Genomic DNA, 21,660 nt, shown 5'->3' with positions numbered 1-21,660 from the left:
AATATGAAAAAAAAAGTCAAGGGGGGTGAATACTTTTGCAAGGCACTGTATGTCCTGAAGCTGTATGTTTTCAGGGCACAGTACAGAACGTCGCCCGGAGGAGAAGAGTGAGCGGTGAGTAATAACAGCAATAGCAGTGCTATGCTCACCACTCCCCGTTCCCTCACTTTATAAGACACCCTGCCATTTTCCCTTTACTTTTGGGGGAAAAGGTGCATCTTATAGAGCAAAAAATATGGTAATTCCTTTGTTGAGTCATAATTATTTATGAAAACATGGCATCTAAGGTTGTCTAAATTAATTTAATATGAACGGCCCTGGAAGGTAGTGAAACTCCCTGTGGAGATGCAGCTGATAGTTAGGCTACTTTCTCACTAGCGTTTTAGTTTTCCGGTATTGAGATCCGTCATAGGGGTTCAATACCGGAAAAAAATGCTTCAGTTTTGTCTCCGTTCCGTTTAGTTGCGTTCCCAGACCGGAGAGCAAACAGCAACATTTTGTAGTTTGCTTTACGTCCTGGGATGCGGAGCAAGACTGATCCGGCATGACCCCCAATGTCCCCCCCAAGTCAATGGGGACAGATCCGTTTTCTCTGACACAATAGAAAGCTGATCCGTCCTCCATTGACTTTCAGTGGTGTTCATGACGGATCCGTCTTGGCAATGTTAAAGATAATACAACTGGATCAGTTCATAACAGATGCAGATGTTTATATTATCAGTAACGGAAGCGTTTTTGCTGAACCCTGCCGGATCCAGTAAAAACGCTAGTGTGAAGGTAGCCTTAGTTAGTTTTTACAGCAATGATCTCTGAGAGGAGTCATGCAAAAAAAGCTATTTTCCAGGACAAGAACTATCTCTCTAGTGCCACCTATAGGTGGCTTTCCTGTAATTCAGTGCCCATAATGGAATATCAGAATTTTAATGGTATATGAGTTGATGCTATATATCCAGCACTATATCTTTCCATCCTATGCATATTTCTGGATTCAAATTTCTGCTTACATCCTTGTGGGTATTATCTTATGTCCAGCAAATTATTTCATTGTGAAACTTTTTCCTCTTAATTTAGGCCCCGGTCAGAAAGGGTGTACTGCCAAGAATGCTTGAAGAGATTTTAAATACCAGAATAATGGTAAAACAGTCCATGAAACAATATAAAGAAGACAGAAGCCTTACACGTCTGCTTGATGCTCGGCAACTGGGATTGAAATTAATTGCCAATGTCACGTTTGGCTATACTGCTGCTAGCTTCTCTGGGAGAATGCCCTGCGTAGAGGTACGAAGATAGTGACACATGCATTGCAGCATATACCTTCATTTATGTGAAATGTCTTCTGCTCTGGGCCATTTTTTTCATGCCCATAAATGAGATAACACATAACAAATCTACCTGTAATCTTGGGAAATGAGCACTGTATTTCTAAAGGGCCCTTTACAACAGGCTGACAATTGAACAGATCATCGTAACCAGCGTTGTAAGTGATGATCTGGCGGTTTAAATGCACTGCCGATTGCCAGATGAAAGAGCAAAACGCTAGTTCATCGGCTGATTGTATCTTTTGTGCAGCACAAAAGATTATCCCCAGAGTCAGATTGTGCTGAGAAACAACAAGATAGTATAGGGAAGAGCGATGGCATTAGCGATCACTCCTCTCCATACTCTGGATGAGATTGGTGTATGTAAATGCATCCGTCTCCTCCGCTAGTGATCAGCAGATTGTGGGGAACGCTTCCTTCCCTACAATCTGCTAGATCGTCGTCCTGTGTAAAGGAACCATTACAGACAGCCTTATTCCCTACGAATCTTATTGATTTAAATATATCTACGCTTTGTGGGGTTTTCCCACAATACTAATTTCTACCCACAGGAGTGAGGTGCTTTTACTCCATACACTCTCTATAGGACTGCCAGAAATAGCCCAGAGCTGTACTTTGCTATCTCCATTAATCTTATAAAGAATCAATGGAGAACCTCTGTTCTAGTCCAATTTGTTAAATCCAAACCAATCAGATAATTATCCCCCATCCTGTGGACAGGTTTATATTGTGGAAAATCCCCTTTACATTGCAATTGGATTGTATTGTATTTTTTTTATTGTAGATTTTGAAATCATGTTTGAAGTAAATATAGTTGGCACACAACTCAGGTGAATGAAGTGCATTAAAATGGGTTCCAGTGGTCACTTTTTTTTTTTTTTTTTGTTAAAGGGGTTGTCCGGGTTCAGAGCTGAACCCGGACATACCTCCATTTTCCCCCCAGCAGCCCCCATGACGAGCATAAGAGCAGTTCATGCTCCGATGCTCTCCTTTGCCCTGTGCTAAATCGCGCAGGGCAAAGGCATTTCCAAGAGTTCCGGTGACGTACGGGGCTCTCAACGGGGCTGCCAGGAAGCCCGGTGTAGTCACCAGCACTAATGGGCGGGCTTTAGCGCTGCCCTAGCCAGTAAAACGGCTAGGACAGCGCTAAAGCACGCCCATCAGAGCTGGTGACGTCACCGAACACACTGCCGGGTGGAAGCTTCAGCCAGGCAGTGTGTTATTGTAAACAAAAGAGCCCGTGCCCTGCGTGATCTAGCGCAGGGCAAGGGAGCGCATCTGAGCATGAGCTGCTCCGATGCCAACATCAGGGGGGCTGCCTGGGCAACCCCTTTCACTTTTTTCCAGCAATTTAGCTATATGAGAACTTGAATTTTGCAGGACGCGTCATTTTTTTTTAATTTTTTTAATTTTTTGCCATTTTGTTGTACAAATAGTGTGTTAAATAAATGGTATTTTTTTGGGGGGGGCATAAAAAAACTGCAACTTTATTATTATTATTATTATTATTATTTTTATTTCTTTGTAAGGCATTCACTGTGTGCCATTAGTAATATGATGGGTCAGTGAGATTATGATGTAGTTTTTATTAAGTTATACTACTTGTACAATTTTAAAAAAAATTGTTTTTACAAAATCTGTTTTTGTGTTGCTGCATTCATAGACTCAGAACATTTTTATTTTGAACACCTTAGTGACCACCAATGCATCTTTTTACGATGGCTCAGTCTAAGCACTGCACGGGTCTCACCCGCAGCAGAGAGAGGGGGCTTGACTCTCACATGAGAGCTGCGCTCCTGCTCTGACGGCGCGGGCCCTCAGTAGTGCCGATCTAGGCTGTGAACCCCTTACATGCCGTGGGCAATGGCGCCAGCCACATGTAAGCGGTTACAGATGGAGCTGACCTCCTCTATCTTCCATCAGTACCACGCAAATGAGAGAGCTCATGTCAGTGCAGGCAGGCTGGGGCCTAGTGAAGGCTCCAAGCCTGCCTCCAGAGTTTCCAAGCAGGCTGGGCCTCTTTGGCGCAGCCTGCTGGTGAATGTTAGTATAGCAATACAAAAAATTCCAATAAAAAAAATATGCTTTTTATCCATTGAAAAAAATGCTTTTAAGTGGTAAAAATTGCAAAATTAGGTTATTTATCCATTACGGTATACTCTGTAAAAGTAATATTAAAGGGATTTTTTTGTCTTGAATAATATCACTACTAGCCAGTAACTTGTGAGATTTATGCACATCATCTTAAGAAAAAAAATTGAAATGGCGCTAATAAATAGAACTAATATGCATTAAATGTACATTAGCTCCAAATTGGTTATCTGTTATCCGCGAGTGCATCCACCAAGTGATTTTGCAGAGAATGACAGATATGTAAAGTCAATAGAAATTGAGACGTTTTTAACCTGTAGGAGTTTTTTTTTTATGACTTCACATTTTCGAGAAGGCTTTATGTATTTGACATTTCTGCACTCGATTAGTGTTGTCCACAAGCGGTCCAAAACGGATCAGTTTTGCCCTAATGCATTCTGAATGGATAAGGATCCTCTCAGAATGCATTAGTTTGCCTCCGATCAGTCTCCATTCTGCTCTGGAGGTGGACACCAAAACGCTGCCTGCAGCATTTTGCTGTCCTCTTGACGAAACTGAGCCTGGCACAAACTGAGTCCTGGCACACAATGTAAGTCAATGGGGACGGATCCGTTTTCTCTGACACAATCTTGCACAATAGAAAACGGATCCGTCTCCCATTGACTTTCAGTGGAGTTCATGACAGATCCGTCTTGGCTATGTTACAGATAATACAAACTGATGACGGATGCTTGCGGTTGTATTATTGTAACGGATCCGTTTATACAGATTCATGACTGATCCCCCTAAATGCGAGTGTAAAAGTAGCCTTACATTAATACCTGACTCTGGGCAAATGCTACAGTAGTGAGGGTGACTTGTATTGTATCTGTTTTCTAGATTGGAGACAGTATTATCCATAAAGCCAGAGAGACCTTGGAGCGTGCTATAAAACTTGTGAATGACACAAAGAAGTGGGGAGCCAGAGTTGTGTATGGTGACACCGACAGGTAATAAAATTCATTCTGTTGTGCATTTATTTTAAAGCTGATTTGTCGAAGATGTGTGGCTCTTCACCATGTCAGTATGACCTTCTGTAATGGGAGTTGCACAAGTAATGAAATATGATTTCCTAGCATGTTGCTTAAAGCGGTTATACAAGAATTAAAAAAATTATGCAGGTAGCATGGGCAGTGTAGAATTTGAAACAGACAAACAAACAAAAAAATGCTTACTTGCCTTTAAAATAACCCACTGGTCCCATGCCACTGATAACATCACGTTCATCACAGCCAGTCACTGGCCTTAGCAATCACATGTGTATGAACAGCACATTACCGCTATGGCCAGTATTCGCTTCAGTGTCGCATGACTGTTGCGGGCCCAGCGGGGGGTCAGAATGATGGACAAGGTGGTGGCATGGAACTTTTTAACAGTGACTAAGTTTTTTTTTCTTTTTCTTTATTTTTCACTTGCACCTGCAAAATTTTATAAAATCTTTTGATAACTCCTTTACTTCTCTTCTACGTATTGTTTCACAGTTTGCTAAAAGAAACGAGATTCTGGTACCTCCACAGTAGAAAGAAGGGGGAATCCGATTCGCTGCTATGGTCAACTAAGCCAGTTTGACTTTCCACCAGTTTTGATAAATCTGCCCTAGTGTGCGTTACAGAAGACACATTCTCTGTATTGTAGCTTGATGCTTGCTCCTGCTGCATCTTTCTTGGCTTGTTTGTGACTGCTTTGCGGTGATGGCATGGCCTAGGTTTACTGTCAGTTCATGACCTACAAACATAATGTTTACGGTATACTGAGCAGAAACTTCCTTTCTCTTATTAAATTACATTCACATTGGCAACTCTGTTAGCACTCTCGATGAACTCGGTGAATCTTTCACAAATTGCTACTTCAGTGAGCAACCTCAATAAATGCCAAAAGTATTCTTTTCGCCATAAATCATAGCAGCACAGCAGTCTACAGTCACATTTTTCAGAAAACTGTGGCCTCCTATAGCTTGGTCTCTGCGTTTTAATTCCTTACTGTTTTCCACATACTGAGAAATCTCTCCAAAAGACCACCACTTTGAGAAGACCACCCTCTATCCAGACCAGATTTCTTGTGAAAGATTTTCAGTTGCACCATATACTATGTATACTGGTCATCTTCAATGAGAAGACCACCATTCTAGAAGACTCCATTTCAATGCAACTTTGGTTGGTCACCTCAAGGAGGTTTTACGGTCAGACCCTGAAAGACCCAGTACTTCTCACAGACAAAGGGGTTTGCGCTTGTATCCAGTCTAGTAAATCCTCTTTGAGGTAGAGACAGCTCAGACTTTTATCTTGCCCTGGTGCCCCCTTTCTTCCCAATTGGGATTGGACAAATCTCAGATCCCAGCTTTGTTAACCCTTTGTTCCTGTTGTCCATGACCACTCTATGATCAAAGGGGATGCCTCCCTTTGATCAATTCACCAATTGGTAATCACTGAATTGTAATTTGTTAATGGGTAAAAATGTCTTAAAACAGCCATTATTTAGTATCACATATATATTAGTGTGCACACAAAAAATTGAAACCTAAGATTTAATAACCTGAGGTATTAGTTTAACCGGTTATTCTGTGTGAAATATGAATGGTGTAACATATAAAATAAAAAAAAGTCCAAAATAGCTTTTTTGTACATTCGCAATGCAAACATATGTGAATTACGCAGTAATCTATATCTACCCCTAAGCAACCCTGATACGTAATACACTTTCTCCTGCAGTAAAAAAGGTCTCATATAGCCATATCAATGAAAAATAAGAAAGTTATTCCTGCTAGAAGTTATGGATGAATTGCTACCAGTTTTCACTAAAAGTGTGTTTCTAATTTAGGGCATATCTCTGTATAGTCCGACACTATCCAAACGGTGTTGCCGGTGTGCCACAGACCACCATCTGGTACCACCTATGTGGATCTTCATTGCAAACAGCTAGTAATTCATTCATAAACGTCAAGTAGGAATAGTTCAGTAATGGCACAATATAGCCATAAGAAAAGATGCTTCAGAATTGTTATTACACAGGGAACACAAGTCGTTGCCAATTTAAAGAGGCTCTGTCAACCAGGATCAACCCTATTAAATCAGAAATCTGTGTTTTTATTCATATGCAAATGAGCAATTGGAGCACCAGGAGTCAGGGCTGAATCCTTGGAGCACTGCTTTATAACACCCCCTGTGCTCTGCACACTTCCCCCTTCCTTTTGATTGACAGGACTAGACAGCATGCAAAGAGAAATGCATGATAATGAACGGTATTAATCAATTCTTAACAGTGGTAAAGAATTAAAACACAGTATAATAGAAGTTGCAGAGCTTTCCATTGTAAAATAAACATGATTTACATAGCACTGGAAACGCATTCTGTATAGGTTGGTTAGAAGTGTGAGGTAAAGATTCCTCATAACGGGTACTTGCACTTGTTGAGCTGCCAGATGCGTTCAATACCGATTTGCATCAGACTGACATTTTCATATGTTAGAACGGATGAGCAAACAAACCCATTTATTTGTGGATGTCCATCTGTGAGGGTCCGTCTCATGACCTCAGCAGAGATATCATAGAATAATTTTATAGAAGAATTATAGCATTATTCGCAGATATTAACTCAAGAATATTCAACTTGAGGTAACAAGCTTTTCTTACTGAGGGTATATTATCACAGACTGTACACATAATTGTGGCAAATGCTGCCTTCCGATAACCATTTATATTGTATATTATCCTTATATTTTGTAGTATGTTTGTGCTCCTGAAAGGGGCAACAAAGGAACAGTCCTTCAAAATAGGGCAAGAAATTGCTGAAGCGGTCACTGCCACAAACCCAAAGCCAGTGAAGCTAAAGTTTGAAAAGGTATTGTATTATGAGAATAAAAATGCATTATTTACTTGGGTCATAATAGAAAATTCACCAGAAGGTTTACTTTAAATAAGTGCAATAGGTATATAGAAAAGGAGGATAAAGAGCAAGAACTCCACAGCAGTGATAATTGATTATGCCAGGATGTTGCCCTATGAAGGAAAGAGGTTCCATTTTGAGCAGTCATCAAGTTGTGTCGCCCTCTTTCCAATGTCAACCAGCTGAACCATGATGGATGCTGGAAATAGGTTTATATGGTTGTTGGGATTCTACATTAGATATAAGACCGCTATTGATCCATGGGGGGATGTTAGACTTCTTGGCCTATGGACAACCGTATTTTTCACTTTAGAGGAGGACAATAAGATCGGGGGTCTGACCAAAGGTCTATTGAAAAATATTTTTTTTCTTAATCGGACCTCAGCTGACAGCCCCAATAAGACTCCCAATGTTCATAAGACCTCAGCTCAGACCCCAATGTGAATGACCCCCAATCAGACCTCAGGTAAGAACCCCATGCCACTCATCAGCCCCCCATATGCCTCTCTCCAGCCACCATTGCCTCTCATCAGCCCCCAGCAGCCTCATAACAGCCCTCATGCCTCTCACTAGCCCCCAGCAGCCTCCCTTTAACCCCCCCATTGCTTCTCATTAGCCTCCAGCAGCCTTATATCAGCCCCTATTGCCTCTCACCAGCCCCCAACAGCGTTATATCAGCCCCCATTGCCTGTCACCAGCCCCCAGCAGAGTTATATCAGCCCTATTGCCTCTCACCAGCCCCCAGCCATGTAATATCAGCCAACAGAAGCCTTATATCAGGCTCCTATGGAATAATATAAAAAAGCACTTACCTTTCCTGCTCCGGACTCCGCCGCTCCTCTCCTCCAGTGTGATCCTCTTCATCCTGCCACCGGCTGTGCTGTAAACTGGTGCGCACAGCGTGAAGTCACAGAGCACCCTCACGCTGTGCACAGCTGACAGCCGAGGGCCAGGAAACAGTTAGTACAGAGCCTTCACTGATTCCTGGTCCTCCTGTACTAATGAGCGCTTCCATAATGGAAGCCCTCATTAGTATTCGCCCCATAAGACGCAGGGGCATTTTCCCCCCCCCCCCCCCCACTTTTGTGTGTGTGGGGGGGGTGAGTCTTATGGGGCGAAAAATATGGTATGGTATTATGGATTTTTCAATAAAAGAAGCTCCTCTGGTACCTGCACCTACACCAAGAACGGAGCCCCGAAAGTTGTGGAGGGCGCAATGCGCATGTGCAGCCGCCCTCTATTCATTTCTAGAGGGCTGACGAAAATAACTGAGCAGTGGCTGCGCAAGCGCGTTGCACTCCCACTCACTACTACCGTGAGAGTGCTTGGTGGTGGCCGGACCCGGGGTCCTCCGGCGACCACCTTCCCCGCTCTGTTCTCGGTGTAGGCGTGGGTCCCAGAGGTGGGACCCACACCTATCAGACAATGGGGGTATATCCTAGCGATATGCCCCCATTGTTTCAGATGGAAATATCCCTTTAAAGGAGTTTTCCGGTTTGCATTAACATCCTTTAACATAATCACTTATGAAGGTAGCTGTAATTTTGTCATTTATTTATTTCACCTTCCTTGCTCCTATCTTCTGTTTTTGGTTGTGGTCACATGACCATGTCCATGCAGCTCTTTCTCATTTTCTGTGATGTTATGTACATGGACGTGTCAAAGCAGAAACAGGGGCAGTGATAGTAAAATGTCTATGTAACTAGCTGCTAGCAGTCTGCAGTAAGGGTACAGACAGAGGGTAACCAGTTGGGGGGGGGGGGGGGGGAACCAGTTGGGGGGGGGGGGGGTACCTGCACAGTCTGAAAATGGCAGCACTGATTGGATAGAGGCAGTCTGTGGAGGTACACCCCCCCCCCAACCTGGTTACCACCCCTCTGTACCCTTACTGCAGACTGCTAGCAATTCATTCATAACTTCTAGTAGGAATAATAAAGGAATGGGACAACATAGAGCCATAAGAATAGATGTTCCAGAATCGTTATTACATGGGGAATGCATGCAGCTATTAAAACGGACATATCTGGAGTGGTGACAGGTCCTCTGTAAAGCAATGCTAGTGCAGATTTGATATGTACGAGGGGACACAATCACAGCAAAATGAAAAGTACAATCCATATACGGTAATTTACCATTTATTACCGTTTATTAGTAGTATTTAAAAGTCTACAGTCTTGTAAAAAGGTCTAGAAGCTTATTCAAGAAGTTTGACTCATTCTCTTCGGAATGTTTATAGCAATATAGCTAAGACACTTCCATCATAGTATTTGACATTTGACTTGTTGCATTACAGTATGAGCGTGGACATGGCCCCATTGTTTATATCATCTCCTTACAGCCAGTGCTTGTTACCCATCTACTTATTATAATCTCTAAGAAAACATTTGTATATGGTAGTAGTACAAGTGGGTAAGAAATGTTACCTGGTGCTGACTTTGTAGTTTCTGTTATCTTCCTATTACCCACATATTACACTTCTCCATCTTGTAGGTGTATCTTCCCTGTGTTTTGCAAACCAAGAAGAGATACGTGGGTTATATGTATGAAACCCTTGACCAGAAGGATCCAGTTTTTGATGCAAAAGGCATAGAGACTGTGCGCAGAGATGCCTGCCCTGCTGTTGGTAAGGTAAGAAGAAGACCTATATATTAATCAGTGTTGTTAAGAGACAATAGCAGTGACCACCTGTGGTGAAGCTACAGTTAAAAGTGAGAAGTCTCTGGAATTTCCTTAAAAAACAAAGAAAAAACGCCTGGAGAACCCATTTAATAGGCAACCCTCTTCATAAACCAATTGCTTTCTGTATCTGTGGGCACAATAAAATAATAGAGTTGGCATGAAATTCGGTTTCTCATTCATAGCCCTCCGAATCCATTAGAAGTATAGACTTGAACCTTAGTATGAGTTATCCCATGAATTAAAAATAAATAAATAGGTGTTTTATAAATTTAGAAGTAGGGACAAATGAATGAAATTTGTCTGGAGCGCTTCACTGCGTATTCACTTCATGCTGGCATCAATGGGGGGAGCAGGGAAGCTACTAAGCCACTGAATGCTGGAGAAGATGGATTAGAGGACTAGAATTTTGGCCACATGAGAAACAGCAAGAGGCACCATCAGAGAGGAAAATGTATTGTACATCAAAACCTAACAATATTTTATGGCATGTATATTGCAATAAGACTTTATTTCCAATGCCCTGTTCATTGCATAGTAATATTTTAGGGATAACCTCTTTTGTGGCCAAGGTTTTTTGTATTCCATAAGCATAGTATCCCCTTTCCAACACACCAGTGGATCAGACCTAATGCAAAATATGGTATTTCTCTTTCTTTCAGTGATTGCTTCTCCAAAGTTACATTATTTTTTTTTTGCTCTTCTGTATTACTAGATACTTGAACGTTCTATTAAGCTGCTATTTGAAACCAGAGATATAAGTCAGATCAAGCAGTATGTCCAGAGACAATGTATGAAGCTTCTGGAAGGGAAGGCCAGCATGCAGGATCTTATCTTTGCCAAGGAATACCGAGGAAGCTTTGCTTACAGACCAGGAGCGTGTGTGCCAGCACTGGAACTCACAAGGTAACACATGGAAAGGCAATATGGCTTCACGCAGTTGATCACCTGTCTGATATGATTTTGTTCTACCTGTTTTTGAAGCTTTGATAATGTAAATCACAAGACATGGATTGCATTGCACCTATCAAACTGTGAGTGTGCACAGTGCGTTGCTTATGAGATATGTTTATAATCCACATAATTGATAAGTATAAATGTATTTGAAAGCACAACTCTTTTGATGTGATGTAAGCAACATTGAGTAGAAGAGATGCATATTTCTTACATACAGCCAGGTCCATAAATATTGGGACATCGACACAATTCTAAAATTTTTGGCTCTATACACCACCACAATGAAACTAACAAAATGTGCTTTAACTGCAGACTGTCAGCTTTAATTTGAGGGTATTTACAGCCAAATCAGGTGAACGGTGTAGGAATTACAACAGTTTACATATGTGCCACCAACTTGTTAAGGGACCAAAAGTAATGGGACAGAATAATAATCATAAATCAAACTTTCACTTTTTAATACTTGGTTGCAAATCCTTTGCAGTCAATTACAGCCTGAAGTCTGGAACGCATAGACATCACCAGACGCTGGGTTTCATCCCTGGTGATGCTCTGCCAGGCCTCTACTGCAACTGTCTTCAGTTCCTGCTTGTTCTTGGGGCATTTTCCCTTCAGTTTTGTCTTCAGCAAGTGAAATGCATTCTCAATCGGATTCAAGTCAGGTGATTGATTTGGCCATTGCATAACATTCCACTTCTTTCCCTTAAAAAACTCTTTGGTTGCTTTTGCAGTATGCTTTGGGTCATTGTCCATCTGCACTGTGAAGCGCCGTCCAATGAGTTCTGAAGCATTTAGCTGAATATGAGCAGATAATATTGCCCGAAACACTTCAGAATTCATCCTGCTGCTTTTGTCAGCAGTCACATCATCAATAAATACAAGAGAACCAGTTCCATTGGCAGCCATACATGCCCACGCCATGACACTACCACCACCATGCTTCACTGATGAGGTGGTATGCTTAGGATCATGAGCAGTTCCTTTCCTTCTCCATACTCTTCTCTTCCCATCACTCTGGTACAAGTTGATCTTGGTCTCATCTGTCCATAGGATGTTGTTCCAGAACTGTGAAGGCTTTTTTAGATGTCGTTTGGCAAACTCTAATCTGGCCTTTCTGTTTTTGAGGCTCACCAATGGTTTACATCTTGTGGTGAACCCTCTGTATTCACTCTGGTGAAGTCTTCTCTTGATTGTTGACTTTGACACACATACACCTACCTCCTGGAAAGTGTTCTTGATCTGGCCAACTGTTGTGAAGGGTGTTTTCTTCACCAGGGAAATAATTATTCGGTCATCCACCACAGTTGTTTTCCGTGGTCTTCCGGGTCTTTTGGTGTTGCTGAGCTCACCAGTGCGGTCCTTCTTTTTAAGAATGTTCCAAACAGTTGTTTTGGCCACGCCTAACATTTTTGCTATCTCTGATGGGTTTGTTGTGTTTTTTCAGCCTTATGATGGCTTGCTTCACTGATAGTGACAGCTCTTTGGATCTCATCTTGAGAGTTGACAGCAACAGATTCCAAATGCAAATAGCACATTTGAAATGAACTCTGGACCTTTTATCTGCTCATTGTAATTGGGATAATGCGGGAATAACACACACCTGGCCATTGAACAGCTGAGAAGCCAATTGTCCCATTACTTTTAGTTCCTTAACAAGTGGGAGGCACATATGCAAACTGTTTTAATTCCTACACCGTTCACCTGATTTGGATGTAAATACCCTCAAATTAAAGCTGACAGTCTGCAGTTAAAGCACATCATGTTCGTTTCAAATCCATTGTGGTGCTGTATAGAACCAAAAATGTTAGAATTTAGTTGATGTCCCAATATTTATGGACCTGACTGTATGTTACAACTATGGTGTAAAACCAAATCCTGGGACCATTTGATCTTTACCACAGCTTTTTTTTTTTCACAGGAAAATGGTAGCATATGACCGTCGCTCTGAACCACGTGTTGGAGAAAGAGTGCCGTATGTGATTGTGTATGGTTCACCTGGCGTACCCCTTATTCAGCTTGTGAGACGGCCTATTGATGTCCTCCAAGACCATAATCTGAGACTAAATGCAACCTACTACATCACTAAGCAAATACTGCCACCACTAAACAGAATCTTTTCTCTCATTGGAGTGGATGTATTCAGTTGGTACGATGAATTACCAAGGGTAAGAACACTGTTTTAGATAACTGTATATACAGTAATAGTATATACATAATTAAACGGGTTTTCCGAGATTTTCTACTGATGACCTACCCTCAGGATAGGTCATCAGTATCTGATTGGTGGGGGTCAAACACCTGGGACCCCTGCGGTCAGCAGTTTGAGAAGGCACTGGCGCTCCTGTGAGCACCGCGGCCTGCCCTCTGCTTTTCCCAAGCCAAGTGATGACACGTTCATGTGTCACGTGGCCTAGGAGCAGCCTAGCCCCTTTCAAGTGAATGGGGCTGAATGCAGTATCAATCACATCTGTTATACAATGTACGGCACTGTGCTTGGTAAGCTGCGAGAAGGCAGTGGCACTCACAGGAGCTCTGCTGCTTATACTGATGACCTATCCTGAGAATAAGTCCTCAGTAAAAAATAAAATCCTGGAAAACCCTTTTAAGAACCAGCCTTGTTTGGAGGACAAAATGCATGAGGGAAGTCATAGGTACATGTTCAGCAGTATCACCATAGTATAAATGTCACACACTGAAACATTTTTCATATTTTGCCAATCCTTACAATACAACAGAAGTTGTTGGGCCTAACAGCAGACTTGAGCACTGACTGGACCATAAAAAAGTCTCCTACTCTACACAACATCCCGCTATTCAAGCACCACAGTTCCTATCCCAGTCTGTTTGGGTCCCTGTGTGAATGAAGTGACGAGATCCGTATCTGCTCTACGAGTTTATCTCACTACAAACTGAATTGCAATGCTTTCATTAATTTTTTATATGATTTAGGCCTCTTGCCCCCCAGCGTTGTGTGTTTTGCAGTCCACAAATTGCGGATCCGGCGCGGACAGCCATTGATATAACTGCCTATGCCTAAATGGACAAGAATAGGACAGGTTATATATTTTTTTTTTTTGCGGACCACGTAACAGAGCAACGGATGCAGGCAGCACACGGAGTGCTGTCCGCATCTTTTGCGGCCCCATTGAAGTGAATGGGTCCGCATCCAAGCCGCAAATACAGCGGCTCGGATGCGGACCAAAACAACGGTCATGTGCATGAGGCCTTATTCAGTGTAATACCTCATTCACACGTCAGTGTATTGGTCAGTGATTTCCATCAGTGATTGTGAGCCAAACAAGGTGCGGCTCTAAACACAGAACAGGTGCAGATCTTTCCCTTATACTTTGTCTGGAGGCTCCAATCCTGGTTCTGGCTCACAATCACTGATGGAAAACACTGACGTGTGAATGAGGCTTAACACTCATCCCCATCTGTGCTTTGTGGTTGACCTATATATCGCTGTCTTTCTACATGTGCCGTGACGTGCCTTTTGTCAGTGTTTAAGTCTGCTGCTAGGCCGGACAACCCCCTTAAAACCCCAAAAAGCAGTTTTTAAACCTGGCGAATCTAATGACTAGTGTTATGGAAACCCTAATTTCTGGAATTTGGGAGAGCCTTCAAAGGGCCTCCAAGTCTGTCATTGTGTTTCAAATGGAGTCTATTACGATGCTACCGGAGAGAAAGAAGGATGTAGATCAGGGATCAGCAACCTTCGGCACTCCAGCTGTTGTGAAACTACAATTCCCAGCATGCTTCATTCATTTCTATGAGAGTTCTTAGAAGAGCAGAACAAGTATGCATGCTGGGAGTTATAGTTTCACAACAGCTGGAGTGCCGGAGGTTGCCTACCCCTGATGTAGATACAATGTTTCCAAGTATCTTTATCTGGGGAACAAAGCCCTGCAAGAGAATTTTATTATCAGCTGACATAATTAGGTGGGATTACATTTATCAAATCTGTGTAAGGCCTTGTTCACACTTTAGTGTTTGGTCAGTGATTTCCATCAGTGATTTGTGAGCCAAAAGTGATAAGTGAAACGGTATAATGGAAAGATCTGCACCTGTTCTGTGGTTTTAACCCACACCTGTTTTTTGCTCACAAATCACTAACGAAAATCACTGACCAAACACTGAAGTGTGAACGAGGCCTACAAAGCAGAACGGCATATTTTCCTATTACTATGAAGACTAGACATGATGCAAATTACATACTGTACAGGAAACATTACACATATGGAAGTTCTCCTGGCCCCCCAATACTATACCAGTAGAAACTAGATTCATCCAGTTTGCACCATCCTATGGACATAGCTTCTGAGTGACCATACAATAAGAGAGACTAAGGGGATGTGTGAGATGTATTTTAGATGCAGAACTCATCTTTATCACTAGCAAGTCACAGCGAATGTACTTTCCAGAAAGACATTCACTTAGGTCCCAAAACATTACTCCTGTCCTCCTTCTCCTTGACCTGTCATCTGCCTTTGACACAGTCGACCACTCCCTTCTGTTACAAATTCTCTCATCTCTTGGCATCACCGAGCTGGCCCTCTCCTGGATCACATCATACCTCACAGACTAGATATTTAGCGTCTTCTACTCTCACACCACCCCTCTTCTCATTCCCTCTCTGTTGGTGTCCCGCAAGGCTCTGTCCTAGGACCCCTGCTCTTCTCTATCTACACCTTCGGCCTGGTACAGCTCATAGTGTCCCACGGCTTTCAGTATCACTTTTATGCTGATGACACACAAATCTACCTCTTTGGTCCAGACATCACCACCTTACTATCCAGAATCCCACAATGCCTATCTTCCATATCCTCCTTCTCGACTCTCTTTCTAAAACTTAATGTGGATAAAACAAAATGATCTTTCCCCCATCTTGCTCAACCCCCCCAACAGACCTATCTACCACGATCAATGGCTGCACACTTTCCCCGGTCAACGAAGTCCGCTGCCTTGGAGTGACCTTGGATTCTGCCCTCTCCTTCAGACCACACATCAAAGCCCTTTCCACCACCTGCCGTCTCCAACTCAAAAATATCTGCTGCATCCGCGCATTCCTCATCCATGAGTCTGCAAAAATGCTTGTACATGCCCTTATCTCCCGCCTAGACTACTGCTACATCCTCTTTTGTGGCGTTCCATCTAGCAGTCTCGCACCCGCCCAATCTTTCCTCAGCTCTGCTGCCCAGCTAATCCACCTTTCACCCTGTTGCTCTTACAAATACGTATAAAGCCGTCCACAACCTGTCCCCTCCATACATCTCTGAGCCAGTTTACCGATACATCCCCACACGTAATCTCCGATCCTCACAAGACCTCCTTCTCTCCTCTCCTCTTATCACCTCTTCCCACAATCGCCTCCAAGATTTCTCCTGTGCATCCCCTATACTCTGGAACTCTCTACCCCAACATATCAGACTCTCACCTAGAGTGGAATCCTTCAATAGAAACCTGAAAACCCAAATCTTCAGACAAGCCTACAACCAGTGACCCTGCTGCAGCTATACTCCTATGACCAGCTTTACCCTCACCTACTGTGTCCTTCCTCCATACCTTGTAGGTTGTAAGCCCTCGAGGGCAGGGCCCTCTCTCCTTCTGTACCAATCTGTAACTCGTCGTGTTCATGCTTAGTGCAATTGTCTGTATTATGTATGTATTCCCTGTATCCTATGTACAGCTCCATGGAATGAATGGTGCTTTAATAATAAATAATATATATCTTTTTGATGATTGTATGTCTGTGTAGTGTTGCATGAAATCTGCCCGTAGACACACTGAATGCCTGTGTATTGGTGATGTACTCATACATACGACTGCTCTGTGTTTCCTTTGTCAGATCCAGAAGGCATACTCCGCATACTCTACAATGCGACATGAACTGGATGCAAGGAAAGGCACAATATCTCAGTATTTCACAACGTTGCATTGTCCCATATGCGATGAACTGACACAACATGGGATCTGTAGTAAATGTAGGAGTGAACCACAGCATGTTGTAGTGATTCTCAATCAAGAAATTCGGGAATTGGAATACAGACAAGACCAGCTAGTGAAGGTAAATATATATACCGTGTGTATGTATGTGTGTATATATATATATAAACGAACTGTAATGTTCATAGGGACAGTCCAATTAGTGGATGCTATGAAATGTACTGTATATAACACAATCACCAATACAATTCATTTGATTTCATAATGTAGGGCAGAAAAATGTTGCTTTCCTAAGGAACCCCCACAACTACCCCATGCCTACTGTTAAAGGATTATTCCGGTTACAACATGTTAACATGTTAGATCAGTGGGGTCTAACCACTGGGAACGCCACTAATCACAAGGATCCCTGCCAGACATAGCTAAGCACTGTACCCTGCTATCTATAGCAGTCCGTTAGAGATGCTCGAATACTGCAGCATCCAGCCAGGGTACATGGGGCCCAATTCAGACAGGAATCAGACACCCATTAATCTAATAGTTTTCCTTTGTCCATTGTATTATTGGAATATCCCTTTAAATTGTAAAAGTAGTAACTGGTGTTGCTGCCTTCCCTTCCTAATTTTAGAGACAGTTACCTTGATTGAAATTGATTTAACTAGAGTTGAGTGAAGCGAGCTTCGGATGCTTAATCCGAAGTCTCTTCGTTCAAAGTTTCGGAATAATACTGTACGGAGATTCGTCTCCATACAGTATTAGATGGTATGGACTCCGATGAGCCGAAGTTAGTAGTCGGAACCTAAGCTGACTTGTAAATAACTAACTTCAGCTCGTCGGAGCCCATACATTCTGATAATGTATGGAGACAAATCTCCGTGCAGTATTATTCCGAAGTTTTGAACAAAGCGACTTCGGATTAAGTATCCGAAGCTCGCTTCGCTCAACTCTAATTGTAACTGTGTCCTTTTCATAGGTTATCCAAGTCTTGGTTGCTTCCCTTGTAATGTAAAACCGTGTAAAGTGTTGGCGCTAATGTTCACAATATCCATATTTCCATTCTAGTTATGCAAGAACTGCACGGGCTGCTGTGACCAACAGATCCAATGTGTTTCTCTGAACTGTCCAGTACTTTTCAAGCTCTCCCGAGTAAGTCGGGAACTTTCGAAGGCTCCCTATCTACGTCAGCTCCTTGACCAGTTCTGAATGCGTTAAGAGATGACCGGTGCTATATCTTTACGTGCTTTTCACACTTCAAACTTTTGTGCATGGTGCTGTTTTGGATTGCATTGCTTTCATGATTTTTATGATTTGTTTAATATGACTATTATTCAGAGTAACACTCATCTCCATCTGTGCTGGGGGTTAACCTATGTATTGCTATCTTTCTACAATGTACAAAGTATTTTTTTCCTTTTATTTCAACTTTGTAACATACAGTTTTATAATGCAGGGGTTTGAACCAGCTAGAGGAATCATTGTGTAAATGCATTTCTTACAATAGGCTTTGGTTACTTCCACGGTACGCTGCCTAGGAAGGAGCACTGAAATCTTGACTAGCAGAATGCACCTCTCTTTGATACATCAGTATCAGACCTCGGTTCAGTTCTAGAGCACCCATATTGTTTCTAGGTTTAAGTGCAAAATATTTTGTAAATAGGCCTTTTTTTACTTTTGAAACAACGGAGTAAAATAATGTGCAATGGGATTTTATACAGTTGGTCGGTGTGTGTCCTCCATGTTTTGCTCCACTCATTGCCATCTTTTTTTGTTATTTTTGATCAGAATGTGCAAATTGTATTTCTGTGTAACATTTCAGATTTGTCATTTTCTTAAAAAAGAAGAAAAAGGAAAATTAAAAAAAATCTATTGCTGTCTTGCTTTAGCTGTAATGGGGCATTGTGAGGAACTGTGCAAAGACCTTCTTTTTGTTATAAAACTGTGGGACTGTTGCAATACTTTAAATATAAGATTTATTCCATTTTGCTTGTTTTGTATAGACATTTCTATGGTTTCTAAATATGCTTATAATATTTTTCTTTCCTTATGTACAGTTAAATCTTATTTGCCATCATCCTGAACACGACAGTGTATTTAGATTATTTGTATAACTGTATAAAAAAATAAAAAAAAAGGAATTATGTGGTCAGTGTATCGTTTTCTAAACTGGAAATCGTTTGAAAAGTTAAAATGAAAACAATATTAAAAACTAATAAAATATATAATATTGTGGCTTCTTTGCTTTTGTATTACAAAATGAAAATGGTTTGCTTTTTCTATAGGTGGCAAATAAAAAATCAACTTATGGCATTTCTATTTCACAGCACTTTACATTCAGGAGAAGCAGAAAACCAACATGAAAATGAAGAGGGAACCATTGCCATCCGAATTTACAATCTATTATACTTTTTTGTAACTGATGCTCCCTTCAATCAGTTTTCCAGTCTCAAATCCTCTTTTATGCAGTTTGTACACTAAGGCTACTTTCACACTTGCGGCAGATCTGGCTCTGACTGAAAGCATTTGTGAGACGGATCCGGATGTGGATCCGTCTCACAAATGCATTGCAAGAACGGATCCGTCTCTCCTCTTGTCATGCGGACAGACGGATCAGTCTTGTATCTTTTTTCACATTTTTACCGGTCTGCGCATGCGCAGGCCGGAAGGACGGATCCAGCATTCCAGTATTTTGAATGACGGATCCGGCACTGATACATTCCTATAGGGAAAAATGCCGGATCCGGCATTCAGGCAAGTCTTCAGTTTTTTTCGCCGGAGATAAAACTGTAGCATGCTACGGTTTTATATTTTGCCTGATCAGTTAAAACGACTGAACTGAATACATCCTGATGCATCCGAAACTGGTTACTCTCCATTCAGAATGCATGGGGATATGCCTGATCAGTTCTTTTCCGGTATAGAGCCCCTGTGACGGAACTCTATGCCGGAAAATTAAAACACTAGTGTGGAAGTAGCCTTAGTTGCCTACTTGGACTACAAGAGTGCTACATGCCTCTTCTTTCTGGGCAGACAGGTGCAGTATCAAGGGGTAGTGGCACCCTTCTAAAGTGGTCTACAATGCTAAGAAGTAATAAGATTAAAGGGTTTGTATCACTTCGTATGCCATAATTAGCTCTCAGACACTAGCGATCCGCTAGTGTCTGCTCTGGCCAACCATCCTAATATAAGAGCTTTTTGGGCAGCCGTTTTGCTAAAAAAATAACTTTTATAAATATGCTAATGAGCCTCTAGGTGCTATGTGGGCGTCATTAGCACCTAGAGGCTCCGTCTACCTTCATACACAGCCACCGCCCAGCGCGTCCCTCCAGCCCGCCCATCTCCTGATGAATGCGATCCTCCGTGTGACGCAACGGACGAATTCTCGCGCATGCGCCGTGCGCGGCTGTATTCGGCGCATGCGCAGAGAATGTCTGACCGCTTCCCTGCTCAGACATCTCCACTGCGCCTGCGCCGATGATGCACTATGACATCATCGGCGCAGGCGCAGTGGAGATGTCTGAGCAGGGAAGCGGTCAGACATTCTCTGCGCATGCGCCGAATACAGCCGCGCACGGCGCATGCGCGAGAATTCGTCCGTTGCGTCACACGGAGGATCGCATTCATCAGGAGATGGGCGGGCTGGAGGGACGCGCTGGGCGGTGGCTGTGTATGAAGGTAGACGGAGCCTCTAGGTGCTAATGACGCCCACATAGCACCTAGAGGCTCATTAGCATATTTATAAAAGTTATTTTTTTAGCAAAACGGCTGCCCAAAAAGCTCTTATATTAGGATGGTTGGCCAGAGCAGACACTAGCGGATCGCTAGTGTCTGAGAGCTAATTATGGCATACGAAGTGATAGAAACCCTTTTTAATGATTATTACAATAGTTCTCCAGTAAAATGTAAGTGTTGATTACACAGCATGATAAAGTATACTTATTGCATGGTCCTGTATGTTGCATCAACCTTCCATGGTGGCTCCTCAGTTAGGGCTCATTCAGACGGCCGTATGCTGTCCGCAAAAATGCGGATCTGTTTTTTTGCAGACAGTTCAGCATGTCCGCCCAAAAAAACGGATTATGTTCTTTGTTTTTGCTGACCCATAGACTTCAATGGAGCCACTTACTGATTTCATCGCGCAACAATGATTTTGCTACTGAGAGAAAAACATGTGATTTATACTAAAATGAGCATGCTGATTCCAAATATGAACTCGGAATTTGCCTGACATGTCTAGATTTAAACCCCTTGGATTTTCCATTTTTGCGCTTTCGTTTTTCACTCCCCGCCTTCCCAGAGTCCTAACTTTTTTATTTTTTCCATTTACATATCCTTATGAGGGCTTATTTTTTGCGGGACAAGTGGCAATAACTGGCAATATTAGATTGCCTATTGTGTTCATTAATGTCTATATAGACACCATTGAACACTGCATTTGCGCTATGCCAATACAATTCTGCCATCTAGTGGCCTGTATTGGTATAGTCATCTAATAGGCACCGAAGCCTGCTTTAGGCTTCAGCCTATTAGATCAATGTAACAGGTTCCCCGATCTCAGCCGGGGAACGCTGTTACCGGAGCGGAAGTGCGTGACTTCCGCTTCCGGACTGCGCAGATGCCGTGGTCACATTTGACCACGGCATCTGAAAGGGAAAATGTATGCGATCAGCCTTATGGCTGATCGCATACATGTGCCGCCGGTCTCTGCTATTTAAAATAGCAGAAACCCGGCGGCTATGGCGCCCGCTGCATGAGC

At 42.4% G+C, this 21,660-nt stretch overlaps 1 protein-coding gene across 1 annotated transcript in view; it reads left to right on the top strand.

Moving 5' to 3' along the window:
- Window positions 1-19,136, top strand: part of REV3L (REV3 like, DNA directed polymerase zeta catalytic subunit) — a 209,996-nt gene extending 190,860 nt beyond the window's left edge. Inside the window, exons 25-32 of the mRNA XM_040428881.1 lie at window positions 1,072-1,278; window positions 4,290-4,399; window positions 7,172-7,286; window positions 9,822-9,959; window positions 10,723-10,913; window positions 12,883-13,129; window positions 16,810-17,028; window positions 17,970-19,136. Of these exons, the coding sequence (XP_040284815.1) occupies window positions 1,072-1,278; window positions 4,290-4,399; window positions 7,172-7,286; window positions 9,822-9,959; window positions 10,723-10,913; window positions 12,883-13,129; window positions 16,810-17,028; window positions 17,970-18,110 (1,368 nt within the window). The 3' untranslated portion in view covers window positions 18,111-19,136. The remainder of the gene's footprint in view (window positions 1-1,071; window positions 1,279-4,289; window positions 4,400-7,171; window positions 7,287-9,821; window positions 9,960-10,722; window positions 10,914-12,882; window positions 13,130-16,809; window positions 17,029-17,969) is intronic.
- Window positions 19,137-21,660: the final 2,524 nt, after the last annotated feature.

Source organism: Bufo bufo, chromosome 4, assembly GCF_905171765.1.
Source record: "Bufo bufo chromosome 4, aBufBuf1.1, whole genome shotgun sequence".
Lineage (NCBI taxonomy): Eukaryota > Metazoa > Chordata > Amphibia > Anura > Bufonidae > Bufo > Bufo bufo.
The sequence above is the reverse complement of the archived record's forward strand: the minus strand, read 5'-3'. Positions and strand labels throughout refer to the sequence as shown.